Source organism: Alosa pseudoharengus, unplaced genomic scaffold (genome assembly GCF_046254945.1).
Source record: "Alosa pseudoharengus isolate Yale_2024_CS ecotype anadromous, Long Island Sound unplaced genomic scaffold, YU_APseudo_1.1 YU_APseudo_1.1_scf_9, whole genome shotgun sequence".
In the NCBI taxonomy this organism is placed as follows: Eukaryota; Metazoa; Chordata; class Actinopteri; order Clupeiformes; family Clupeidae; genus Alosa; species Alosa pseudoharengus.
The window spans coordinates 22,629,853-22,657,771 of NW_027468881.1; the positions used below are offsets into that span (position 1 = coordinate 22,629,853).

At 46.4% G+C, this 27,919-nt stretch overlaps 2 protein-coding genes across 8 annotated transcripts; one reads left to right on the forward strand and one right to left on the reverse strand.

The window, feature by feature from the left end:
- The first annotated feature begins 622 nt into the window (after positions 1-622).
- On the forward strand, positions 623-20,940 carry asxl1 (ASXL transcriptional regulator 1). Of its 6 annotated transcripts, none has more exons than XM_076276532.1 (12): positions 623-999; positions 6,468-6,550; positions 6,876-6,993; positions 7,360-7,528; positions 8,900-8,973; positions 10,542-10,626; positions 11,399-11,518; positions 12,320-12,483; positions 13,380-13,476; positions 13,608-13,713; positions 15,464-16,436; positions 16,983-20,940. In XM_076276532.1, the coding sequence occupies exons 1-12, from the start codon at positions 943-945 to the stop codon at positions 20,181-20,183; spliced, it is 5,247 nt and encodes a 1,748-aa protein (XP_076132647.1). In that variant the 5' UTR covers positions 623-942; the 3' UTR covers positions 20,184-20,940. The 6 variants fall into 6 exon arrangements, with proteins under 6 accessions (XP_076132647.1, XP_076132648.1, XP_076132649.1 ...); XM_076276533.1 differs by having other exon boundaries at positions 16,989-20,940; XM_076276534.1 differs by having other exon boundaries at positions 7,360-7,516.
- Positions 20,941-21,138: 198 nt separating this feature from the next.
- Positions 21,139-27,744, reverse strand: pcmtd2a (protein-L-isoaspartate (D-aspartate) O-methyltransferase domain containing 2a). 2 transcript variants are annotated; one of them, XM_076276540.1, is made up of 6 exons: positions 27,311-27,744; positions 25,519-25,832; positions 24,737-24,839; positions 24,186-24,357; positions 23,680-23,803; positions 21,139-23,340 (listed from the first exon to the last, which is right to left on the reverse strand). In XM_076276540.1, the coding sequence occupies exons 2-6, from the start codon at positions 25,823-25,825 to the stop codon at positions 22,835-22,837; spliced, it is 1,212 nt and encodes a 403-aa protein (XP_076132655.1). In that variant the 5' UTR covers positions 25,826-25,832; positions 27,311-27,744; the 3' UTR covers positions 21,139-22,834. The 2 variants fall into 2 exon arrangements, with proteins under 2 accessions (XP_076132655.1, XP_076132654.1); XM_076276539.1 differs by having other exon boundaries at positions 25,519-25,847.
- Positions 27,745-27,919: the final 175 nt, after the last annotated feature.

Consider the following 27,919-nt stretch of genomic DNA (forward strand, 5'->3'; position numbering starts at 1 on the left):
CTAGTTATGTTTGTACTTTCTTGTCTGAACAAGCAAAACATCTGGGTATGTTTACATTTTTTTCTCTTATGATGAAGATTGAGTTACCTGAATGAGGTGTATTTGTTTGTATGAGCATAGAGCACCTTGTGTATATATCAGGTCTGGGCAGATATGTTGTTTTCCATTTGCACCTTTTGAACCCAAAAGAATTTGCTGCCTGATACTGTATTTGCTTCATGAAGCAATCTACCACTCACAGCAAAAGGAATCACGTAAATGCAATTTATTTACATTAGTTAAATTAATTATAATTATGTTTGGCTAATGTGTTTTGTGGTTAAATCATCATGATATATTCTTATTTCTTATTTTTAGCAATGGTATTGTAACAATCATAAAATAATATAGCAGATGATTGGAGGAACAAAACGACGCCATTGTGGCTCCGCATAAAGTGTATCTTTAAAAGGAGGGGTTGATCTACAATAGCGTCTCATCAGGCACGTCAGTGAAAATCCACTGTGAAACGACAGAGGGGGTTGGGAAGAGTTGTTTTGTGTTGCATTCCTGCAGTGAGTGTGACCTTTGACCTCGTTGTTGTGTCCTCCCCTTCTTGCATTCCAAAGTGAGGGTTTCCTGCAGTATGCTCGGAGCGTTTGTAGCTGCTGGGGTCTGCTCGCCAGTGCGCCCTGTGCATGTTTACTAGCTAGCCAACGTTTACAAAGACGAGGGCAGTGCTGTTCAACCAGAATATAAATTTGAGATTAATGCAAATTCAAAAGCCACCGAATTCCACATCGTCGGATCCGGACCAAAAGGAAAATAGATTCTGGTCTACTAAGCGAAAGGAAGCAGCAGCAGAAAAATCGGAAACTGAAGCTAGCTGGTTCTGCCTTGAACGGTCTTCATCCACCTTATTGAGCAAGCTTGCTAACGTAACCGAGACAGGAGAGCGAGGAAATGAAGGACAAACAGAAGAGAAAGAAGGAGCGCACGTGGGCTGAGGCGGCTCGTATGGTAATATATTGTTATTTGTATTAACATTGGGTACTGTTTGTTGTTGCACAGCCTTCAAACAATGGTGGAATTGGACCGGATGGTGTGACCAACCGAACAAAGCTGCGTCGTAGCCCGGGCTGTTTTACCATGTCTGGCAATGTACCCGCAGCAGCGACGTTGTGTAGCCAGAGGGAGTGCTCTGAAACCCATAGCTGCGTTACCAGAGCTCAGGCGGGCGTTTGGACATGATACTGGGGATGTTTAGGGCGTTGTTGCCTAAGTGCATGCATATCATCCACACATTGATTTCCATAAACCTTAATTTTTCAACATTGACTATGGATGTTGTACCATAGCTGCATAGATGATTGCTTGCATAGTAGCCTAGCGTCTTATCCTAGCTGTGATACAAACACAGGCATACAGCTTGAAAGCTAGCTCTCTAGCTAACGTTACTTCGCTATCCGATTGACCCTTTGTTTGCAAGCTCTCTTGTTAGCGTTGAATCAATGTAAACTTAACACTTTAGTTATTGCCACGAGTATTTTGGCAGAAGACTCAATAATAATGTTTATCTACTTTCTTTAAATAATTGGAGACCACACATTTCAACAAACAATAGCATGGCCTGAGATTGTAGACATATGACGAGCTAGCTGCTAACTAGTTAGCGTACTGATTGCTGTTACCAGAATGAGCCAGGTACAAGTTTGCTTTTCTTACCTAGTCTAAATACGCCACACGAGAATTGCACGTTTTATACGTCGTCCAAGTTACTTTAATTTCATAAGAGATTTAACTGCCTCTTTGATTAAATCAGTCAAGCTGCTGTTCAGAATAAGTATAGAGAGCCAATGACTAGCTTGGCTGTCCTACTCAGCCACTCCTGCTCACCCATTGTTATTGTTGCCATTAACTGTAATGTTTTGTTAAACTGTCACGTATCGACTGTTATAATTTTATCATAATTGTCATAATTAAAGCTAGACTACTGAGCCGAATAACTACTGAATAACTGCAAAGCGTGGATATATCATATATGATGACTGACTAATATCATCTAGACCATAGGCTAAATAAGATGCCGTTTATGCGATTGGATTTAAGCAGCATACGAAGCTTTTTTTAATAGATGCTTGGAAGTAATTGTGATAGCAATCGAAAGTGGCAAGAAAGTGAGGCCTAAAAATAGTATTTTTTGTAAAGACTTCTTCAAGAATGGAAGAAGACTGGGAAGGGGTGGGTGAGTGGGGGGGTGAAGAGACACCAAAGGAGATTTTACTGTCAGTGAAGTGTTATTCAGCTGCACAACACTATTTTCTCATAAGGAAAATGATTGCTTTATACTGATCTTAATTCATGTCCATACAAGGACACTTGTCTGGCAAGTTCAGTGTTCCTTATAACAACCAATGTCGTTCTGGGCAGTCAATCCGGACTCCTGACCAGAAAATATACTGTTTGCATCTGCTGGCTGTTCTTTATTTACTATTGAGCTAAGCATATTTCTTGTTAAATACAGTAATCACCAAGACTCATCTGAATGTCTTCATCACTGCATTAGGCTCACTTCTGACCTGTGCCCTTGTTCAACCATCAACTTAAATGTATACTAATTGTACACCTCAAGGCACATGCATATCATTGCCAGCTCAATGATTAGGCTCTCCACAATGTCATTAGGACATAGCCTATTTCCTGACAGAATAGTGGGATAAGCACATATTCCTCATCAGAGATACAGTGGTTGTGTGCATGATCTGATTAATGCACTTCTGGCACAGGGTTTTCACTATTTAGTTACTTCACCTTAGCTGACTGGAGATTTTTCCCCACCTGACTGTGCAGTGGGGTGGTCATGTGTTGTGACACTGCCATACCATTTCACAAAGATTCTGAGTCGGCAACATGTGGGTCTTACGTGGATTTCCTAAATTCAAGCAATATTTTTAAAAGCAGAGCCAAAAGAACCTCAGGGCCCAGATTTCATTTTAACAATGCATCAAAACATTTTTGTATGTGTGAGAAAGCTAAAGTAGGTCGTTATGCAAGCAGACGCCCTTGCTGGCTTGAATATTTTATTGCACATTTCTGTTTACCCCCGTTTCTGCAAGACCTCTCTAACATCTGCTATTGATTGTGTCTTTTGTCATGTATCCTCAATATTAAAATGGGGTTCTGAACTTGAGAACATGAGCCACGTTAGATGATCTCGCACCGAAATGCTTTAGTCTCTGTTGTAATACACCTCATACAGAATACACGATGGTAGTTGGGTTTTATAGACAATTTGGTCCTCATTAGTGAGGAGGCAGGGTGTGTCTTTGTGTCGTGTGACAGGAAGAGGGTAAGGCTGTTCCCTTTTTTGTGGTCCGTCTTTTTTCTGCCCCCCCCCCCCCCCCCTTTTTTAACTGCCTTATTTCTTTAGGAGACCAAAAATTGCATAGTGTGGGCTTAGCCAATGCTACATCAGACAGCTGTGTGGTCAGACTGTGTCAGTGGAGAAGGGGGCTCTCTACTTGGTTTGAATCCCCCACCACCCCCCACCTCTGGAACTGTCTAGACGCCTGTAATAAATCAAAAACATAGAGAGAGAGAAAAAACATAGGCAATTGACCGCAGTAAATTATACATTGCTTTGTATGAACTGTAATAATTCATGTTACACTTAGACTTTTTGAATTTTATTTGATATTACTGCGGATGTGTTATACTCTACACATTTACTCTACTCTACTGTACACACTCTACAAGCATGTGGTGTTTTAACTCTTAAGTTATGTGCTCTTTGCATCTGTTTGTCAACTTCCTGAAAATTGACTTGTGGGAAATGCCAAAATGAAAAGCATGCAATTAAAATAAGACATTTGTGTGGGCACCAGCATGTCGGGGACCTTGTAGTTACTCATGCAAAACCTTTTTCGCCATGTCAGTGGTGTTGTGTTCTGACCGTATAGTTTCTGAATTTCAACTTACTGTAATGTCATACTGTGGTGAAGGGGAAATCCAATGGTTGTGCCGTTTCCCTTGTTCATTTCCGCCTAATTCTAGTGTGTGTGTGTGTGTGTGTGTACTGGTGCATGCTCACACACTCCACACAACACAACACGGTCTTGTGTCGTTCCCCCTTTTTGAAGTGCTCATGCGTCTGTGTGTTGCCCTGGTGGAATTTGAGCGTTCATGTTTTTGTGTTCACAGCATGCATTCCATCTGACAGAGGCTTGAATTCACTTCCATTTCCTGTTTCATTGCCTGTCCTTGAACATAGTCAACAGAGCCAAAACAGGCCTCAGAACAAGTATTCACCTAGGCCTACATATCAGAAAGAAGCCTATTTATCTGTCCTCTCATTTGAAAACACCTCAGGAATGTCTCATTACAGCCCCCAGTTCAGACACTAGTGAAGTACTCTGGGAATAGACCATTACCAGTCCTGTGCCTTTTTCTGGACTGCTCTAGTGAACTAAAACGTTTTGTTTTCCAGGCATTCTTAAAGTGCACCTCATAAAATGGTGGTTATGATGGTAACTCTGCTCGCTGGCTGGAATTAATGTCACAATTGACACAATTCTACAACATGGCATGTTGTCGGGTAGAGTAAAATGTGTCCACCACACAAGTGGACCACGTTTGCTTACTAGCTAGCATTTCAGTGTCAGACTGACTGAGCTAGGTGTAAAAGAATGTTATCAACTTTTACATCCGACCTGGCTGGGAAACTGTCAGTGGTGCTTGTGTAGAAAGTCTATAAAGCTTTCATATAGCTTAGTAGGCCACTGAGTGTGAGTAGTCGCTGTCCTTGGTTAATTTGGAGATGCCTTTTAATAGTAGTCAGTACCGTAATCGTTTCAGTGTCCTTGCTGAAGGGGCTAAAAGTATATTCATCATCACAGATCCTGTGTGTGTGTTCTTGTCTGTGTGACCGGTCTGCTGACTGCTTCACTCCGTGTGGTACGACTGGTGTGGTGGCGGCACTGGTGCCGGTTGAAGTCCACATTCATGAGATGCTTGCTTATGACCGTTTGTGTGGTTCGCTTGAGCGTGGGTGTGGAAAGTACATAAACTGGCTCAACGCCAGGAGCGACTACACTGGTGCATCCATTTCGGATGGGTGTGGTGGGGCGGAGAGTGGCTTCTCCCACACACACACACACACACACACACACACAGAGCCATCACACGCCTGCCAAATTCAGCCTCTGCTAGAATTTCAGTTCCTCTGGCTTGATGTGAACCATTCCTTTTTATTTGCCACCAGCGGTACCCACACATACATTAAGGCCCTGCTGATTTAAATGAGCTGTGGTTACTGGTTATATCACCACACTGAATGAAAGAAGTGGGCTGTGCATGTTGAAGTTGACCAAAGCTAAAGACTGATGTATTTTATATGAGGGGAGCCAGTTGTATGGGTAAGAGGGAGAAGGGGAGAGTGAGGGTGGGGGGGGTTCTTGGGGATATTCATGATGCATGTGGGTGGGGTCAATGTGTCTTTGAGGTGCTTTTAGTCGGCGGTGGACAAATAGCATCTTGAACAAATGCACAAGAGGCAGCTGGAATGATTGTGCCTGTCCAAAAATAGCTCGCTTGACAAATGTTTGAGGTGTGTGTGTCATTTTAAAACAGCCCTCATGTAGGATAGATTTGAAAATGACAATGTCAGTGAGGGAGATGGACGCACGTGTGTGTGTGTGTGTGTGTGCGTGTGTGCGTGTGCTTGCGTGCACTCCAGTGTTCAAGATACTGTATTTGTGTATGCCTGGAGTTCTGACTGAACGACTGTGCAGCGAGACTTAAAGGAATTATCTGGAGTAAAATGCACTTTAGATCAATTTACGGATGATTGGGAGTACATACGTTGAGTTGACATCAAAATCATGTCATTCGGATGTGTTTTGAGAAAGTTCGATTTTACCGTTTTTAGTCAAAACTCGTTAGCCTGGAAGTGATCAGGGCATGTCATTTCGCCGCTACAAAACGCTATTTTTATACCTCTTCTACAGTTCCAAACAACATTACACTTACATGGTAGTGAGTAGAGGGTCCCTAAAGCCAAACCGAAGTATCCCGAGGTCTTTATGTGGTCGGATAGAGAGTCCAGAATGAATTTCATCAAGCCAGTACCTTTCCGGAAATGTTGCTGCTGCAGCTAGCATCTTTAGGGGAAAGTCTGTAGGAGTCCCTTGGAATTTTATAAGGTTCTATCTACGTTCTGAGTAGATATTGAGCTTCAAAGTCTTATAATTCCATAGAGTTATACTGATAAGCTCTTTAGATATAAGAAACACCTCACCTCAGCTTCTTAAGGTGTTACAGAATAAGATTGTCAGTAACTCAATTTTGATAAAAATGTCAAATTGAACCTTATAATTGTAAGGGGACAATGTGTAAATATAGGTATATGTGGGTATACGTATTGAGTGTGTAAGACTTGACTGACTTTATTTCACAACATTAACTGAACCCAAACGTTTGTCTCTTGTCAGGTTCTGGAGAACTTCTCTGACGCCCCCATGACCCCCAAACAGATCCTCCATGTCATTCAGACGAAAGGCCTGAAGGAGATGAGGTGACCGCTCCTTCAGTTATCCTTTTAATGTTCAAATCTACACATTCATAGAATCTCAGTTATGCTTGTGCTTATATGAACTTGAAATGTTGTGTGCACAATGTGAATAACTATCTTCTCTTCCTTTTTCATGCTTGTGCTTGTACATGGACTATTTAGAAGGTAAGATTAGAATAACAATATCCTTTTGTCCAAATGGAAGGTTGGCATTTTTTTGATTCTCACCTCATTTCTCTTGTCTCTCCCCTCTGTGTGTGTGTGTGTGTGTGTGTGTGTGTGTGTGTGTGTGTGTGTGTGTGTGTGTGTGTGTGTGTGTGTGTGACAGTGGCACAGCCCCTCTGGCCTGCCTGGTCACCATGCTTCACTCTCAGGTGCGGGGTGACCGAGTGAAGAACAGCATCTTCTTCAAGCTGCCAGGCAGAATGAGTCTCTTCACCCTAAAGGTAGCATCACAAATCAGCACTTCTATGTAAGGTTGCTAAGTTACTAGCAAGACCTGGGGATCACAGTCCTGCTCCTAGAGCCGTTTCAGGCTCTAAAAATCTCCATTCTAACTCTGGTTATTATAAAAATGTTCTCGAGGTGTTTCAGCTGATCAAGAGGTCCACAGATTCACCTTGTCAGGTGTACCGTGGAGATAAAAACCTAGAAGCAGAACTCTGAAACCTCTCTTCGCTCAACATGGTTTCCTTATATACATACATGCAGCAAATTATCCCATACTAGACAGAAGAACAAGAACACAGTGTATGCTGCAGTGACCCAACCAGCCATGTTATTGTTACTGATGACCACCTCATTCTGTCCAGAAAAATGCCCTTCAGTGGACAAAGAGCCCCACAGCGACAGAGGGTGCGGATGCTGCTGCAGCAGCTACACAGGCGACAGCGTCCACGGCGACGGTCGGCGCAGCAGAGGGGGCCGAGCAGGAGAGCTGCGACTCCACGGAAACAGCTGCTGCCAGCGGTGAGAATGACGGTAGGCACATGGTCTCTGATTGGCTCGCTTTAGGTGACATCAGCAATGGATTTGAAATGAAGCCCCCCTGTAGTGTTCTAATGTGTTTCAAGGCCTCAGTCCAAAGATGTTTGAAATTAAGCTGGTTGAACACCATCCAGAGTGAATCGTCAAATTGCCCTCCCTCTAGAAAGAACATGGAAAGCTGAAGAGACATTGATTCTTTTTTTTTTTCTTTTCCTTTTTTTTTCCCTTTTTTTTCCCCCTCCCTACTACTTCTTTTGAAGATGTGTGTGTTGCCATAGTTACCGCAGCACATGCCACAGCCAGCAGTGACCTAGATGAGAGTGGTTTGAAAACATGTTTTTGTGTATATTAAAACCAGTCTTCGGACATTCTTGTCACTCAAATTGACAATTATATATCAATTTTGGTTTTAACATGTGTTAATTAGTATTACTTACTTACTCTGCTCAAGGATAAGACACAATATCTAGAGATCCAGTTGAAACAACAGTATTTTTCACGCGTTTATCGCATTCATTTTTCTCTTCAGGGATTTAGTAATGGCTCAGAAGGATCTGTGCGTCTGCTAGTCAGATCTGTCTCTACCGCTGTATAAAGATCTGTCTCCCTGGTTTATAAAGTGCTTGTGTAGATGATGCAAAAACCAGGGAAACTGTACCATATTTGCCCAGCCACAGTGCCAAAAATAGGAACCGGCCCCGCGCTCTTTTTCTTTGGAGATTACAGCATCTTGTTTGTTCACCATTGTTGCTTGTGTGATGTACACACGAGATTCTCAGCATGTCCTGGTTTATATTGGTCCACTTCCTCTAACTAACATGAATTAATTAATAAATGGAAGCCTTCACATGTGCCGGGCAGGTTTAACAGGGCTACATAACTATACTCCTGCTCCCAGTCCGCTATTTCCATGGAGCTATTTAACAGGAGCCTTTGACTTGAGAGCGCACCGAAGGCATTTATATTTTTATTTTTGCTGGTGTTGTGCTATCTGTGCACAAATCCCACATTATCTAGCCTACTGTGTGATTACTTTCATGTCAGCTCAAGTATTACATAAGTTTCCTTCTGCTGAAGACGTCTGTCGTTTAATATGTATATGCTGTGTGTAATAATGGCATGTTCCGTGGCGTGCTCGGTCGCTTCTCTCCAGCGTGGGGTAAAAGGCAGCAGGCATTTTAAGTGTTGTTTCTTGCTCTCTCCTTGTGGACTGAGCCTTTATCAGTCTCAATGAGCCGAGGCCCGAACCCTCAGTAGCGTTGTTAGCGCTGACGCTGCACAGGTTGACTTCTGCGTGCGCGAGACGAGAGGCGAGAGTCGGCCGTGAGTAATGGTGGCGTCCTGTCTTCTGCTCCTCCTCCCCAGCCTCGGTGGACGAGACGTCCTCCAGCGCCTCCTGCTCCACAGAGCCCCAGACCCGACTCAGCCGATCCTCACAGGTAAGTCTTCACGGGAGGGGGAAGGCACTTTGTACAGGACAATAGGATCTGATCTAGAACTCCCAGTGCTCCTCCATAAGTTCGTTTTACCTACATACTCTGTGTGTGTGTGTAGGAAGACTAGTGACTACTTTGTGAGAGCTTTTAGAGATCCATGTAAAGAATAAACGCTGTTTCCGATTCTAAATATTTTAGATTAGAATCGGAAACAGCGTTTATTCTTTACATGGATATTTTTAGTCAAATTCAGGGAATTTCTCCTTATGGTCCTACAGCTATCATTCTGTATGGTCATAAAACAATTCTGGTGCACATGTTTGTCTGTCCTGCCTGGCTCTGTCAATGGAAAATGAAGTACATGGACAGAGCTATACACCATTCTAGCCAATCAACTTACTGCCTCAAGAGCACAGAAGGGGAGAGCTGTAATTTCATTGGCTGTTGCGATCAAATGTCAACAGCCTTTCTCCGGTATCGTGTACTGTACCTTTTATTCCAGACTCATAAACAATGGGCTGCTCAGAACCCTGAACTCTTTGGAATGTTTTTTTTTTTCTTCTTTGACTGCCTTCAAGGGAACAAAAATGGTCAGAAAGGCTTCCTGATATGGCAAAGGCTTTTTATGGAACTATTAATATTTCATAAAACCCATGTCTCTCTCTCTCTCTCTCTCTCTCTCTCTCTCTCTCTCTCTCTCTCTCTCTCTCTCTCTCTCTCTCTCTCTCTCTCTCTCTCTCTCTCTCTCTCTCTCTCTCTCTCTCTCTCTCTCTCTCTCTCTCTCTCTCTCTCTCTGACTAGGTTAAAAACAAAAGCCTGGCTGGCACAGAACCTGACAAGGCTAGACTTATGAATGTTAATACAGTAGGGAATGCGTGCAGTGTACCATTTTAGTCTTGGGGCCTGTTGAGGCAGAAGTGATGTGTCTATGGCCAGTATTCCCCTAAAAGACAGAGAGGGTTTGACAAATGGGGGAGTCCCTTTGCATTATCTTTGACTCACTGTGGTCGTGTGGTGGTCCAACTGACAGCAACGGTACGAAGGCATTACTCAGCATTTCATCTGTAGCCAGGAATTTGCACCCTTATCTATAAAGTTTGTAGGGCATTTCTAATGTGTGCTAAAGCTATGTTAAACGTGTCAAGCTGAAGGCATAGACTCACAGTGAAGGCAAATGCTTTTCCTTTAGAAGGATCAATTGAAACAAGGCTCACTGTTTGTTGCTTCACAGTTCAGTCAGGCTGGGCTTTTATTTAGCATTTGGCTTTAAATAGAACATTAATTTTGCACCACTCAACAATAATAACCTTGTTGTTGCAAGGAAGCAGGGTTCTGCTCGTAAAGTACTTTCTGTTTTTAACAGAGCTCTGGCTGTGACTTGAAATAGATTCATATTAGTCAATGCTGGTCACGTGTTTCCTTTGGGTTTGTGACCGTGGGAGGGAAATGAAAACATTACTAGAGAACAAGAACAAGTAGAAGAAGTGCTATGTATCAGAAATTTCAGATCATTTTAAAGGGGCAAAGGTTTGTGTGTGTGTGTGTCACTGTAAACTCGCTGTTCATTGCAGTCCGGCAGACAGAGAAAGAAGTCGGTGATGATGCCTCGCGTCGTTCTCACTCCACTCAAGGTCAACGGAGAGCACGTGCCATCAGGTTAAGACTGTTTTCATTCTTCCAAGCTTGCACCCCTATCTTCCCCCTCTCTCACGCACACACTCCTCTCCGCTAAACCCTCCTCTCCTCTCCTCAACGGTTTGTTTATCTCCCCCCTCCTGCTCTGTCTGTGGTCCTGTCTTTCCCATGCAGCTTGACGAGGTTTATAATTTTCTGCCCTGACACTCTTTAATCATGCATATGGCTGCTTCTTCTGGCTGGCGCCGTTTTTTTTTTCCCTTCCCCCATCTTCGGTTCCCTTCCTGCCAGTGGACTCGTCTACCTCCTCAGATTGCTTTAGCCTCATACTAAAAAGTGCTATCCCAGAGTAACACTGTGTGGTGGGAGGGGGGGGGTTTAAGAACCCCTCAGTACGTACCCCTCAGTCCCTGTGCACTTGCCATGGACACCACCTTCCTCCTTGCTTTTTGCGTCTGCATTTTTGCGGCCCACCACCTTTCTTTCCCCCTTTTTTCCCCATCTGTGCCAACACCTGATTTGTTCCGCCCCACACCCTACCTTTATGCCAATCCTGGTGTCGCTCCCACCCCACCCTGCAGCTTATTTTATTGCTCACTCGCAAATGCTGCTGCTGCTGCTGTTTCTGCCACCACTACTGCCCTCTGCTGCACCCTTTGGCCCTATCTGTCTGAGAGCTGAGCTAAACTGAACTGCCCCTACCTCCATCTGCCCCCTACCTCCACTCACAATGATGAAGAGTGTGTATATCTCACAACACCCACTCCTCCTCCCCCAAATCTCGCCCCCGTAGGAGCCCAGGGGAGGCGCAGGGAAGGCACTAGGGGGGGCTCGGGCCCCACGCTGCGTGCCCACTCCGAGCTGGGCTGGAAGCGGCCCCAGCACTTCAAGAGCATGCTTGGCCTCCGCTCAGGTACTGAGGTTTAGTGTCAAGACTGTCCCCCCTCAACCACCACTACTGCCCCCAACCCAACCCAACTCTCAATCCACCACTGTTACGTTTGCACCCCTAGAACCACTACTGAAAACCTCCCTTAATGATGTCCACAAAAAACAATCTACTTCCTGTCTCTTAGACACTTCCAAAAAGTCACCATAAGTTAGCTTAGCTTACAGCCATATCCTTGTAACCATGAGTTAGCGTAGCTTACTGCCATGTCCCTGTAACTTTCCTCTCTCCCAGGACCACTCTCTAATCACCCAAAGATAGATTTTTCTAGCCTGTCCCTCGTGGCTTGTGAGGAAAAGAAATACTCTAGCACAGATAAAAGCATGTTACTAGCATGTAGGTTAGCATAGACATCCTGTGCTTTAGCTTCACATAGCATCAGCACAGTTATGCTAACACAGCATAGAAAACCACAGTGATTTCCCTAATGAGTTCATGTCTGACCCCTGTTCATTTTGGTTGCTAATTCAACATCTCGTTTTGTTGGCTGCTCATTGAATGCCGAGATTGTAATGGCTGCAAACTTGAATGGCTTATGTTGTTGGCTTCCATGTGAATTGTTTTGCTAAATGATCATCCACAAGCTGTGAGATCTCACCAGTGTGACACTTGAGGTGTAGCATTTCCAGTACAAACCACATGGTGCTAAGTACATTAAAAAATTGGGCTTTGAGCTTATTGAAAAGTTACGTGTGTTAAAGGCACAGAAAGTGTGCTAATATATTAATTGCCTCCTTGCTAAATCTTGTTGCTTGTTGACAACAGGACCCATGAAAAGAAGCCGAGGAGTAGAAGTCGATTTCGAGACCCCAGGATCCATTCTGGTGAACACCAACATTCGAGCCCTCATCAACATGCGCACCTTCGCTGCCTTCCCCGCACACTCCCAGCAGCAGCTGCTACAGCTCTTACCTGAGGTCGACCGACAGGTGGGTATCCACCTCACACAGCCAGAATTTCCATTTCCTATTAACATTTATTCTTTTAGCTGATGATTTTATCCAAAGTGACTTACAAAAAATAGAGGACAATCAATGCACAATACAAACAGGAGTAGTGTAGCAAATGGTAACAATAAATACTACCTTGCAATCAGAAGTATAAAAGTCCAGCTTCAGAAAGTAAAAGTCCTACCACATATCTGTGCCAACCATTCACTTAAACCAGCTGATTCTAATTATCACAACTCTTTAGCCAGGTAGAGCAGCTAATTGGTGAGATCACCTGTGTTAACTGCACAGGTAGAACCAATACGTGGTTGGACTTTTACTCTCTGAAGCTGGACTTTTCCACCTCTGCTTGCAATAGACCTCTGAAGTTCGCCTACAAAAAAGCTGCCATCTTTGACATCCGGTATCTGGCGATTTTTCCTGTGGGAAAATAACATGGGGATTTTGGATAATCGCACCTGTTAAAGTCTCGTGGGGATGAAAAAGTCTGAAATGCAGACGTTTTCCTGAACACACTTTTGTCCTCTGCCTTCGAGTGGATACTGTGATCTCCGGTAAGTGAAGGCGGCACACTTAGATTTTTGCTACTCCAGAGCTAACTTGCAATGCAATTTGCCATAGGTAGTTAGCTTCAATTAACAACCGGATCTCCTTATATGGGCAAAGATGGCCGTTTTGGATCTTTTTTGTAGGCGAACTTCAGAGGTCTATTAACATGGAATTTTCCACATCCTGTTTGAATATGTCAAACGTTTCCCCGACAATTTGCCAAACTCATTGCCAAACAAACTACAATGGACAAAAGGAATTAAGTAGAGTTGCTCAACTGTTTGCGTTTGCTGTGCTTTCTAACTCTTTGGCCCGATCTTGACCAGGTTGGCCCCGACGGACTACCTCGCCTCAGTAGTTCAGCCCTCAATAATGAGTTTTTCACACACGCCTCACAGAGTTGGAAAGAGCGACTGGCCGAAGGTTAGTGACATTGGGTGCGTTGATGTTGGAACATCACTAAGCCTTTGAAGAAAATCAAACCAAAGAAATGTTCGGATGAACTCGCAAGATGCTAAATTCTTTTCTTTCTTTTCACTACTTTTGCTGTGCAGGTGAGTTTACCCATGAAATGCAGGTGCGCTTCAGGCAAGAGATGGAGAAAGAGAAGAAAGTGGAGGCATGGAAAGAGAAGTTCTTTGAGGAGTATCATGGCCAACGGTATGAGATCTACTTTTTCTCTCCATTATTTCTTTTCTATATTGGTCTTTCTATCCATTCTATCCATTTTCTTTCTTTCTTTCTTTCTTTTATTCCACACTCCTTTTTTTCTTACCTTAGCTTGTATTTCACTTATCGTTGCTCTTCCTTACCTGACTGCAATCATATCTCCTCTGTTGATTTAGGGAGTGCATGGGATTTAGCTTATCAAGGATATAATAATAATAATAATAACTAGAAAATGTAATTTCGAGGAAATTACCAGTGCATGAAAATATAAACATACTGTATATTAACATAAAATGCCAAACAAACTTTATTTTGGAAACAGTTGGCAGGAGTCATAGTTGATAACAACTGACAGTTGAAATGGCTGAACAGTTAAATAGTTGAGTAGTTTAAATAGTTAAATTATTTAATAGTGAATTATTGTAGTGAGGACATTTATTTTGAAACAGTTGTGGGCAGAGGAAATAGTAGTCTTAAGAGAGCCAGATTGTATGCTTAAAGCCTGAGACAGAGTATATAGTTTAAAAGTTGAATGTAGATCGTGTAATGGATGTTGATAGACAGAAAGTTGAATGGATGTTGATAGGCAGATTGTTTAATGGATGTTGACTTCGGATAACAGAACAGTGCATTTTCATGCACTGTAATTACACACTGATCTAAATCAGGTGTAGAGAGGCCAGCAGATATGAGGCACATGTAGAGCAAAGGTCTCACTGGACAAGGAGTGAGATCCTAGGTCTGAATCAAAGCCTTATGCCCTATTTGGAAACCTAGTCTTACTGAGACCCCGTTTACACGAGCATGTGTATTTTTATAAACGAAGACATTTCCCTACGTTTGAGCCTTTCATTTAGACGCAAACGGAGAATTCGCCCCGTAAAATGGTTATCCAAAAAAACTCCGGCCAAAGTGATTTTTTTGGAAAACTTCGTTTATGCGTTTGGTTGTAAACTGTGGTAAACGGAGTTTTGGTCAGCTAACGTCACAGTATGCGACAGAAGTACACCAAATGTGCGACCAATGTTTACATTTACATGTTCTCACGTGCGACTTTTCAGGGTTCTGATTGGTTAATGTGAGCTTGAGCTTATCGTTAGACTGCCACTGTGGTTTGGCGTGCTCATGACAGCATGTATGTACATGGGTTCGTGTAAACATGGTAAAGCTTAAACGGTAAAAACGGTATTGTGTAAATGCAGTTTTATTTGCAAATGTAGATGGCCAGATATTCGTTTAGGAAAATACCCTGCTTCGTGTAAACGTAGTCTGAATGCAAGTATCGGACTGGAAATCTAGCCTCATTGAATGCAAGGATTGGACAGTGAACCTAATCTCTTTTCAAATAATTTTTTTTGTGCGTTTATCAGTTGATTCAGATCTGGGTATATCATTGTATTGTGTCTATCAAGGATTCGTTAGGTGGGTCTCAGATTTGACCATCAGAATCATCAGTACTCTTGTACTGTACCTGGAAATCTAACCTTGCTTGCAAGTATAGAATAATTCATTTGATTGCAAATATTGGATAGTGAATTTGATCTAACTGATCCTATTCAACTCAACTCTCATTTCAAGTGTCTTGGTGGGGGTTTTATCAGGGGATTGAGACGTGTGTGTCATTGTATTGTGTCCATCAGGGATTTATTTGGTAAACTGGTCTTGGAGTTAAATAGGAAGTGAATTGCATTTACACATACTTGATTCAGTATACTTTTAACGTGTGTTTTGTTGGCTTCAGGTCTGGCCTGACTCACGAGGAGGCCCTGAAACTGACCATGAGTGACCCAGGGGATGAAGCAGCGGCCGTTCTGGACAGAGACACTGCTGCTGTTGCCACACCGAAGCGACGCAGTGTGGGTCGGCGGCGCCGGGAGGGGCGCATCAGGCGTCGCTCACGAGCAGACCTGCGTCGCCGGGCCCGACGGACCCTCTGCAAGACCAGTCCCGCCGCCGCCGCAGCTACCGCGGCTGAACAAGCGGAGAGCGCCGAACCTTCGGACGATGGTGCCGCTGATGACACTCCTGCTGATGCCCCCTCCACGCCGCTGCCAGAGGCCGCCGCCGCTGCCGTTCAGGGCGAGGTGGTCCTGCCCGCCGACTCAGAAATGGAGACCCCTGTCGAGGTGCCCTCCCCAGAGGCGGCCCCCTCTTCCCCCGTCCCGGAGCCCGTCCCGACCCCGGCCTCCACTGTGTCCAGCGACGAGCCCGAGGCGTCCGATGTCTCCGCCCGGCTCCTGCCTGACGTGCCCGAGCCCCCTGTGGCCTCCACCTCCTCCCCCTCCTCTTCCTCTTCCACCTCCTCTTCCTCGTCACCCTCCTCATCGCCCTCCTCTGCCTCCGACCGGCAGGGAGCCTTCGCTGCTAGCTCAGACTCTTCCTCCTCATCTTCCTCATCCTCGTCCTCGTCCTCCTCCACGGCCGCCATCGCCACCGACCCACTGGACGACGGCGCGTCCGTCATCACCACCGGCACGGCCGGCACCGGCGCCAGCAGCAGGGAGAGCAGCCCGGCCGCCAGCCCGGCCACCTCCAGCCCCGCCGGCCTGTCCAAGGAGCAGAAGAGGCGCCCCGACGAGCCCCAGGCCTTCACTAGCTTTCCCGAGAAACGGCCACGGCTTGATGAGCGTCAGTCCTTTCGTAACACAGTTGACTGTGTCCACTCGGAAAAGCCGCAGCCCACAATCGAGGAACCCAAGGTCCCGCCAATCCGGGTACATCATCCTTTTGTTTTTGTGTCATAAGGCTACGTTCAGACTAGCTGCCGGTGTCCATTTTACATTATAATCCTATGGAGCAGAAAGGTGTTTTCAAAAATGTCCTTGGCTTCTTTTAAAACGCTTTTTAAAGTTGAGAAATGTTAAACTTCTAGCAGTAAAACACACTACGTCACACTGTTTTTTGACAGCTGACCAATCACAATAACCAAAACCAGAGCCCTAGAGAGATATCTATAAGGCTCTGACCAAAACCTGTGGTCCGGCTGCTTTTTGGAACAAAAACAATGGCAGATTTTTTTTTTTTAACTGAAAAAGCGGTCTGCACCACTTCTGCAAAACGTACCCTAAGACTTTAATCAGGGGATTATTAATGTAATTAGGATTCTTGTTAAACATAGAATAACAAATGGCAATACCGGAGGGCTTTTGTATACATTTTAGTTAGAGTTCCGTTTCCTTAGAATTCTTTCTTGGTTGTCTCTTGCTTTTGGACGTATAATGTCTGACGTATAGGTTTTTTGTCTCTCCCCCTTTCTCTAGATACAGCTCTCCCGGATCAAACCGCCCTGGGTCAAGGGGGCGCCAACGTACCAAATCTGTCCCCGGATCGTGCCCCCCAACGAGGGGTCGGGGGGGCGGCGGTCCGGGACGGGGGCGCGGACGCTGGCGGACATCAAAGCCCGCGCCCAGCAGGCCCGCGCCCAGCGAGAGGCCGCTGCTGCTGTTGCAGCCACTGGCGACGGGGCAGGGCCCGGCGGGGGCGGCCCGGGGGGCGGTTCTGGGCTATCGGATCGCAGCAGTGGGCGGCGGGCCCGAGAGCACCCGGGCCCGGTCGAGCCGGGAGGAGGCGGCGGGGGGGGCGAGATGGAGGAGCAGAGCTCACCTGCGAGCTCTCATTCGTCTGGAGCACAACTACAGCTGTCCGCTGTAGACTCGGAGAGGACTGCGATGACCACGACGGCGTCATCATCCACGACAACGACGGCCGCCTCCACGCCCAAGGCCCACGCCCCGTCGCCCTCCACCTCCTCCAACCCGTCGTTTCCTCCGTCGGAGCCACCGCAGACCCCCACGCCGTCCCCGTCGGTAGGGGGCAGCCCCATCTCGCAGGCCCAGACGGAGGAGCTCTCGCCGGGGGAGGATAAGCTCTTGGCCAGCCCCAGTGACAAAGCCTCCGACGATGCCGAGCCAGACACTCCAAAACAGATTCCCACCGAGCCGGAGTCGGTGGGCAGCCTTCCAGACGGCTCCTCCACGGAGGAGGCCGACTCGAACGACAGCAGGCCGCCACCGGAGAGCAGTCCGTCACCGTCTGCGATGGAGAAGGGGCCGAGCGGGGCGGTTTCGCTAATGCCCACGTCCATCCCGGACTCTCTGCCTAGGTTCGGAGCGCAGGGTGTAGACGTGATCAGGACACGGACAACTATCGGGAGTCAGGCCTGGGAAGCGGAGCAGCAGAGTGGGCACGAGCAGCGGTCAGCGTCGGCCGGCGTCATCCAGCACGGATCTGACATCAAGCCACCGCAGGAGACTCCTGCTGTTGTGTCCAGGAACGGACTGAGCGAGGGGGAGGGCAGCAGAGAACGAGGGCTGCACGGTGGCACTGAGGTTGGGCTGGACAGCAAGCCCATGGCAGGCTTTGAGAGCTCGGTCACTCACCTCTCCAGCATGGCTGGGGATGACGACGCAGGGGGGCACAGCGACTCCACGGAAACCGCCTCAGACTTTGAGAACGAGGCCCCGGAAGAAGAGTCGGTGGACTGGCACACGTCGACAGCTGACTGCAACGGTGTGGCAGTCCAGAGTGGCGCCGCCGGTGCCAAGCCGCAGAACCAGCCGGTCATCCAGAGCCCCAGCCGGCTGATGTCCCGGACGTTCAGCCCGCCTCCGCAGCACCAGCAGCAGCCGGTTATCCACTCCCACGTGTCCAACCCTGGCCAGGGCCAGTCGGTCATCCAGCAGACCCGCTTCCCCAACGGCGTCCAGAACCAGCCCGTTATTCAAACCCAGAAACAACAGCAGCAGCCGTTGTCGTCGCAGCAGCAGCATCCCAGCCGCGGAGCTCATGTCTCAAACCACACCCTGGACCAAGCCTCCAGCGCAGGGCTGCAGGGTATGGGGCAGACACACCTGGCCCAGGCGGAGAGAGACCATAGCCGCAACAACGGGAAGTCTGTTATCCAAACCGAAGCGTCCGACGAAGCCAAATTCCTCCGGCGGATGTCGGCAGAGGACAAGTCCGGCTCTGCCCAGCAGCAGCAGCAGACTTCCGGCGGGGTCAAGAAGGCTGCCGTTTCGGCACGGCCGATGTCTTCGGTGGAGGCCAACAACCCGCTGGTCACCCAGTTGCTCCAGGGTAGCCTCCCGCTGGAGAAGGTGCTGCCGCAGCCGCACTCCGCCAGCAAGCTGGAGATCAACCGGCTCCCCGGGAGCCCAACGTTGTCCCAGCAGGCCGGCCGCCCCCAGCCCCGCGCGCCAGCCGGCCCTCGCTTCAGGAGCCCCAGCGACTCCTCCTCGTCTGGCCCCACGGACTCTCCCGGCCCCGAGTTCTCCCCTCCTCCCAACCAACACAAGGTGCCCTCTGGGCGCGGGTATGGGCCGCAGGTGCCCGGCTCCATGCCGTCGCGGGCGGCGTGCTTGTTTGAAGAGGCAAAGAGGCTGCCGCCAGGCGCCGTGCCGGTCATCACGTCCCTCCCCTCGTCCTTGTCTATGTCCTCGTCGTTGTCTTCCTCCTCCAGCCGACGTCCGCTGGACGTTACCTCGCAGAGCACGGCAGCTTACGAGTCAGCGGTGATCAAAGAGCTCCCTGGGCAGCAGCCCATGCGGGGCGGAACTCCGGAACGGCCTGGAATGTTCCAGCAACAGCACTCCAACAGCCTTGGGCCTCCCCACTCCCGCACGACGACGCCGGACGCGCCGTCCCCTCCCCACGGTGACCTCTGTCCCTCCGAGGTAGTCCCCACCGTCAAGATCAACTGGCGGCCTACCAAAGCCCCGCCCCCCCACCCGCCTCAGCCCTATCAGCAACAGCAGCTGTCTCCGGTCGCCACGGTGAAGAACGAGGTCTCCTCTCGCCCCTCTTGCCAGGCGCTCACCAAAAACCCCCCTGGAGGAAACGGCCCCACTACTGCTGCCGCCCCACCTCCTCCCCCTGCTGCTGCTGTGATAACCAAAAAGGAGCCGCCGAGCTCAATGGACAGTTTCTTAAGCGGAGGGGCCATGGAGGGCCTGCTCAACATGGAGATGTCCCTCGTGCGCATGGCCAAAAAGGAGCAGGGCCGGAGCCCGTACGGCCGGCAGGGAGACCTCTCCTCCCCCGTCTCGTCTTCGCCGTCCTCCACGACCTCCTCACTGCCCTTCCAGCTGTACGGCAAGCCGCCCAAGCTGCAGCAGAGCACGGGCGGAGGGGTCGGCGGGATGCTGGGCGGGGGCGCCGGCGGCTTCAGCTACACGGCCAACGTGTCGGTGGTGGACGGGAGCGGCTTCTCGCGGAGCATCGCCGACAGCGTGCTCCACCTGCGGCAGCGCTCGGGCACCGGGAACGGCGGGCTCGGCGGCGGCGGCGGGCAGAGCGCGGCGCTCAGCATCCAGGCGTTCGCCGACAGCGCCGCCGAGGAGGTGGCCCTCAAGTGCTCGTGCAGGCTCAAGGCCATGATCATGTGCCAGGGCTGCGGTGCCTTCTGTCACGACGACTGCATCGGCCCATCCAAACTGTGCGTATCCTGTCTGGTGGTCAGATAGTCTGCCTTTGCCCCACCCCTCGGGCAAGGCGAGATCACGGCCAGGTGAATGACACCGCCTTGCCATAATCTCTCAAAAAAAGAAAAAAAAAAAACTGTCGGTCTCTTTGCCTCTTATTTGAAAGTTGACAGTGTTGCAGGACTCATGAGAGAGCTTGGGGGGTGTTGGAATGGTGTGTGTGGCCCATTGTTGATGTTCTGGCAGGACGGTTGGGCTGGAAGATGCCTTGTAACATAAAAACCAGTCTGTATTTTTGTTGCATATATTTTCTATTGCTGTTATGATGTTATTATTATTGCCAAGATAATAATAATGATAATTATTATTGTTATTATTATTGTGAATTTACCTGGCACGGTTGGTTGTAAATTGTGCCTTTTTTTTGTTTAACTTTTTTTTTTCCACAGAAAAAAAAACATTTACCTCATCCTCTTGACACCATTCATCAGTTCAGTGTGAAAATGGTGGCTGTTAATTGTTTGCGTTGTTCTCTCCCTCTCCTCGCTGTAGAGGATCATGGGAGGGCTGTTTTGTGTGTCTTGTCTTGCAAAGAAATATTTTTTTAATCATTAAATGAGCAAAATGACATTTTCTTTTCCCTTTTTTTGTAAGTGCTTTCACTTTTCTTCTTGTTTTGTTATTTTCTTATCCAAAGTGAAGTCTGTACACGACCGTAAAGCACAGTATTCTATCCAATAAAGCTGACATTGAGCGGACTCGAGGCCTCCCTTCACGTCTGCTGTGCCCACAACCTCAACCAGCCCAAGCATTTCTTGTTTTAATGAACTTAGTTTAGTCATCAGTGTTTATGTACGGGAAAATGTAAGGGGAAGTGGGTTAGCGCAATAGCCTGTGCACGTCTGGATTTAGGAGTAGAGGCAGTGCATTATGGGTAATATGTTGGATACTCCCGTCCATCCCCAAAACGAGCCTTGCAGTTTAATTTCACTTCAAAGTTTATTTGACATCAACAGCACTAGAGAGTACAGCTCATCCCCATATATTTTTTTGTTTTTTGCCCTTCGTCAGTACGCCCTTGACAACCCTGCCGTACCGTAAAGATCTTAATAGACAGAGTTGACAATCTTCAAATACATGGTTACAGAATGACATCACAATGCATCGTTTGAGTCCTCTAGTGCTGGCTACGTTTTGGCACAGATACGAATTTAAAGAGGATTGCACCAAAAGAGTAAAGGGGGGGAGGGGGGGTCGTCTGTACATGACCTCACTGCTGTGTTAAAAGTGCATCATTGCTACCAACTTCGGTTTAAGCACAAATCCCCCTGGCTTTGCTCTGTAATCTTGGCTGCTGAGGTATCAGAATGATATGAAGTGATTTCAGCCAGCCATGCTTTTCCCCCTCTTTTCTTTTATATGGGACAAGGACCCCTGAACAAAATACTACAGAGCAATATGGAGGTAAAGGTCTCACCTTTAAAAGTGGAAAATTAGAAAAAAAATTCTAGAGGGTACAACAAAAAGCTTTCACAGGTTTTACAAATGTTTGCGGATGTTTGCAGATGCCAAGTGATGCTGCTACTCCTTTAGAAGGTCAGATGAAATAACACCCTAATTGTAAATAGTTTAGAGTTGTATTGTACCTTTCCACAGCTGTTATCTGCAATATTTGATCATACTCAACAAATTACACTAGAACAAAGACATAACTTAAACCTTGATAAAACTTATAAGTAGTTGATTGGACACCCTGATTTCATCCCATCCTCATACAAAGACAAACTGCAAAGACCCTGTTCTACATGCCAAATATCATAGAGGATGTTCCAGATATGACTGCCTTCGTACAAAGCATTTACCCACTGAAAAGGGGCACAGATAACACAAGTTCCAACCCCCGTTTACTTCAGGCTATTCAAGATTATAACACTGAGATTTGGATTTGTTTTGCTGCTCCAGATTGAAAAATGTAAGAGTTGTAGTTCATTCAAAACAGTCAAACATCTTCGGGGTCCCCCTAGCAATCAAGAGGGAATGGTGTTGGACACCGTAGTAGATAGTCCACATAGCCTTTCCACATAGCTTGGGATAAGAGGTGACTCGTTGCAACAGGACAGAAGTTCTTTAATAGACAACATGACATGTTCACTGTCCAGTGTAATCTTGTCTTCTCCTTGATGTTCTCTCAGCTGCAATGAGTTGGGGAGTTATTAGCAGAGACGTGTATAGTCCTGATAGGCTTGTTACTTGGTATTTTGCGGTGTGACTATACAGTATATCTATATCATAACTGTGTGGATTCCAACCAGTTTGAAGGGACTACGGAGTGGTGCACTTCAAACGTTATTTTCTGACTCAAAAATAATTACGAAGAGATGTAAATACTTAATTCAGCATTGTCTTTCACGCTTATACCCCCCACCACCAAGGCCACTCCATGACAGTTAATAATCAGATGATTTCCTCAGAGATGCACTGGATGAAGATGCAGTCCAGTCGACTGCCTGCTTGTCATTCAGTAAGTCTGAAAAGAGTCACATCTCCAAGCGTGAAAGAGAGGGTGGGTAGGAGGGGACACTTCAAGAACGGCTAGCGTAGCTTCCAGGCACCATCAGGGGGAATGGGAAGAGGGATGGGGTATGGGATGCGAGGAGAGGAGGTTTTTCTTTATCGTTCCAACCCCTGCTGTTCTACTTCTCTCTGTAGTGGAGCAGGTACATCTTCAGTGGCTCGGGCAGGGGCAGGCTGAGGATCTTCTCTCTCAGCGGGTTCACCTGAGTCTCCATGAGAAGGACGCTGCCCTCCCTCCTCCCGACCTCGTCCTCCTCCTCTTCCTCTTCCTCCTCCTCCAATGCCGCGGCCGCTGCTGCCTCCTCGTTGTCCTGAACGCGCTCGCACACGGCCCGGCAGATGTTCTCGTCGCCCTCCTCGTCTTCGTCGTCCTCGTCCTCGTCGCTCCCCGACTGGTTGTTGTTGTCGTCCATGGGGCCGGGGATGAGGCGGGTCATGAAGACGTAGCGGTTGGTGAGCAGCGAGGTAGCGTCGCGGTGGTCGCGCCGGCGTTTGTGCCGGGAGCCCGCCCTACCACCACCCACACGGCGCGGTGGGGGCCACGTCCCTGAGAGGCTCTTCTTCAGGAGGTGGCGGATGGTGATGCGGGACAGGTCCTGCAGGCTGCGCACCTCAAACATGGGGGCTGTGGAGAACACAGAACCACACATCTACTTTAACACTTCACTCACTGATGGAGAGGCCGTTTTAGAACAGTGTAGAGGACAGAATGGTACTCATATCCATACACCGGGAGAACAGCCGCATATCTCCAAATAAGACCCCTTTTTGATATGAAGGGATCCATTTCATCAATGATCTTGTGCAGTTTTCATTTCAAACTCAGTTACAATATATTTAGTAATAATAATACATTTTATTTGTTACACAGCACCTTTTAAAGCACCCAAGGTCGCTTTACAGTGAGTAAAACACAGTAAAAAATAATAATAATATATAAGTAAATAATAGTAATAGTACTCACGTAAAGGCACTGCCCTGGGTTTGCCATTTTGGTTGTGTTTAGGCAGCACGAGTGGGGCGAAAGACACAGCAATAATCTTCTTAGTATCCCAAGAGTTGTAGCCCGTCCTGGTGATCTTGGTTAGCTGACAGCAGAAGGGGAAAAAAGTGTTGTGTTGATCTCGAAACGTACTTAAACAATATTGTGTGTGTGTGAGAGAAGGAGAGAGAGAGAGGGTGTGTGTGTGTGGCAGTGGTGTAGTCCAGTTCGCTGTAGTGGGTATACTGTGAGCAACAGCCTATTGTTTAGGTATCCTGTAGTGCTCAGGGAGACAGGTGGGAGAGTGCTGCCTTATTGAACAAGATTTGTCAAAATTATGTTACAAATGTATGTTGATACATACCCTTTGATATTTTAAGTGGGTTATACTGAAATCTTGATGCTTATACTGAATAGACTGGCATATCATGTACACTACACCACTGTTGTGTAGTGTTTATGAGTATGTGTGGTAGGCCCAGCGGTACCTTTTCCTCCAGGGGCAGCACCAGGATCCCTCCCACTTTGAGCAGGTTCTTCATGTAGTCCTCGTGCTCCTTCTGCACTCCGGCTCCACAGTAAACTCTGTCATACTGCCGGGACTCAGGTGCGATCTCCAGACAATTCCCCACCACAAACGAGGGCTCGCAAAACTCAAACCTGGAAGCACACCAATCATCTGATTAGCATGTGTCTGTCTCTAATGCCTTTTCCTCCAGTGTAGGTGAGGCCAAATATGTTTATGATAAATGTTACATATTAACTGTCACATCTCAATCTTTGAGGAAATAAAACAAATCCTTAAATGTACTTCTATCTGCATAATGATGTTAAGATAATAAGATCTAACAGCTACAACCCATCAATCTTCCCTCTATCTGATGTATACTATCAGAAATATATAATGGCTTCACATATAGTCATACCGTGGAATGTAGACACATTGGTGAAAGCTGTTAGTGGTTATAATGAGGAACTCAAGTATACTATCAGAAATATACAGTAGTTTGACATACAGTCATATTAAATGTACACACACCTGTCAAAGCTGTCACTAGTTTTAATGAAGAACTCAAGTTTCTGATAGGCGTACTCAATCACATCTGAATGCAGTTCCACCCCGTGGTTCACTCCAAATGGACCTGGTAAACAGATAACAGATCAATCATGTATTTCTGTACACATTAATACATTAATATAACTAAAATCTTGCCAATTAAATTGATAGAAGAATTGACTGATCCCAGGATTTGTTTGATGCATGATGGTTCTAAATGCATTGGACTTTTTGACATGATGATGACATTTAAGTTTCTTTTTTCTTTTCACAGAGCATCCACAAATCATGGCCAAAAATGGCCATTTTGAAACCATTCACCCAATGTATATGCTAAGTTCATATGAATTTAAACAAAAGTATACATTTATTTACAGAGAAACACACTGATGCGGCCCTAGCAGTGGCGCGACTGGCTGGGGCACCTGCACCGTACGCCGGCGACCCGGGTTCGATTCCCGCCCCGTGGTCCTTTCCGGATCCCACCCAGACTCTCTCTCCCACTCACTTCCTGTCAATCTCCACTATCCTATCTGATTAAAGGCATAAAAAAGCCCAAAAAATATACTTTAAAAAAAAAAGAGAGAAACACACTGATGATACTCAATACTTACTTCAAATGCTGACTTTTGTTCTACCCATATACAAGTATGAGTGACGGCTCATATCAAGAGCAAGCCTTATTTGTTTTACTTTGTTTTGTACAAATTGTTTGTTAATCTTCCTGAAATGAAGGCACGGAGGAGAGACAGACAGAATCTCACCTAGGATGAGTCCCACCATGGTGCTCAGGTAGCCCGTGCCGCTGCCCAGGTTGAGGAAGGACAGGCCCGGCTGCAGGTCCAGGGCCTCCATCACCTCCGAGTAGATGCAGGGCGCCGAGAGGTGGATGTTCCCGTGCCTCCAGGCCAGGTCCTTGTAGGCACTATCACGGAACTCCTCCAGGTAGTAGTCGGCGCGGTCGATAGCCCGGAAGGCCTCCTCCACCAGCTCCGAGCGGATGTATTGGGCCTCCTTCAGGTTGTCGATCAGCTCATCGTTGTCCTCCCCAGCGCTCACAGCACCCCCCATTGTGTGTCTGGGAAAAGGGTATCTGGATGTTGCAACAATTTTTTTAACAAATATATCTGTTCACTTACAGATTACTTTATTCATAGTGACTCACAGTTGACTTTTTTAAAGAGTGACTCATACAGTACATTTTCTTTGGGTGGATCAGGCATTTTATTAGTTTGTGTGTGCAGTGATGTCATGTTGTTAGTGAGCTACACTTGCTCCAGCCAAGCTGCAGAAATACAAGCTAGTGGATACATGGTCTACAGTATGTCTCTCAAAGAGAGTTGAAAGGGAAAGGTCATCAGACTAGCATATTGTTTTTAATTCTGTCTGTCTTTTATGATGCATGAAGAGTGCACATTTCAGCAGTGATTGAACCAGCAATTATTGGACGTGGTTCATTAAAAAGGGATGGTGTCAAAATATGTGCCTTATTAAAGTAGCCGTTTTCAAGCCTATTTTAAAAAGATATTTTACAAATGAGTGAAATAATGACCATATAAATCTCATTAAGGTTCATACTTTATGAGCTGAGTTCACGAAATCAAACACATTGGCTCATCTGTAATAGCCTAGAAGGTCTACTCCTATGACATTGTATAGAATTTGTTGTGCACACCTGTTGCAGTCATCGACCATAAGATTATTTCTATTTTCGCTGAGCTTTATTATTAAATCAATCAGTTGCATTTAACAATAACATAGCCTACAACAGCTTGTTCTTTTTGAACAGCGGTGGATATTCTTTCATGTATACAATTCAATGAGAATAACCATGTATGAATAAACAATATGTTACATTTTAATAATACATCAAATGTAGAGAGGGGCGGCTCTCTCATCGGCCTCCCGGTGCATTGAAGACAGGGAGAAAAATATGATGATGAACATGCTGGATAAGAGATCTTAGTGCAATATTTATCGCTATTAAAAAAATGCAACACTTCGAATTGAACTTGTTTTAAGCAGTTCTACGGATATCCGGACGGTGGTGCAGCGGAGCTCGGAAGGGCAAACTTCCCCAGAGACGCTACCTCAGGAACTGCAGAACTGAGAAATATTTCCCACCAATCAACGCAGACTCAAAATGCAGCTGCGCCATTGAAAAACAAGCCATTGTGTAACTAAACTTGTTTTCTTTCTCTTGTACGCTGCACACAGTACCAACAAACAAGCCCACACTTGAAACAGATCAGCTAAAACATGATTTGCACAAGTCAGACAGGTTAAATTTGGACATTGTCTACCGGTTAGTTGAGGTAGCAAAATACCCAACCCACTTTCGTCCGCAAAATGTAATCTTACAAAGGGTTACTAAAGTAGGCCACATCTGATAAAGGATAATACAGTTGTGCAGACGGCCTTTGTCAATACAAAGCATTCGTCTGATCGACGATATGGACAGTTGTCCAACAATAACAGGTAAATTATGATCATCGTGTCAAACAAAGAAAATAGTCACGAGCAACACAAGCGTTTAAAGCTAGATTGTAGTCATACCTTATGCGTTGACGCTTTGCCAACGTTGAGTAGGCTAGACAGTGTGCGTGGGGATCACCTTCTAGCTTTTCTTTTCCTTAGATTTCCTACCCATAAACATTCAATGCAAGTGGGTACAATGCTACATGTAAACATTGACCAGCTGACACTGACGTCACGGACAAAAACACTCGGGACGGTAGTTTCTTTTTTCTTTTATTTCCAAATATCTTCTTTTTTCGTGCAATTTCACACGTCCATTTCCGTAATTTTACACGATCAAAAATAAATGGAATTAATTAAAAACGTTAATAGTTTAAATTCGAAACTTTTCGTCATGCATGTTAAACCATCATTCTGGTTTTACTTTGGTGTTGATGTTAGCCAATTCACAGCGTCATACTAATTCGATTCTAGCATTTCGTGTCTGCGCCTAACAGCCTACTCTGAAACATGAAAGAACTGGTTCACATGAATAGATGATTTTTTCGTGTGCATTCTTTCTCCAGTTTTACCCAGATCATCCAGTAGATGTCATCACAATACCTCGTCATTAGGCCCAGATTGTTATCTTTTAGGTTAGTCTAATTTCTTATGTGAGTATTAAGTGAATTGTCATTTGTTTGTAAT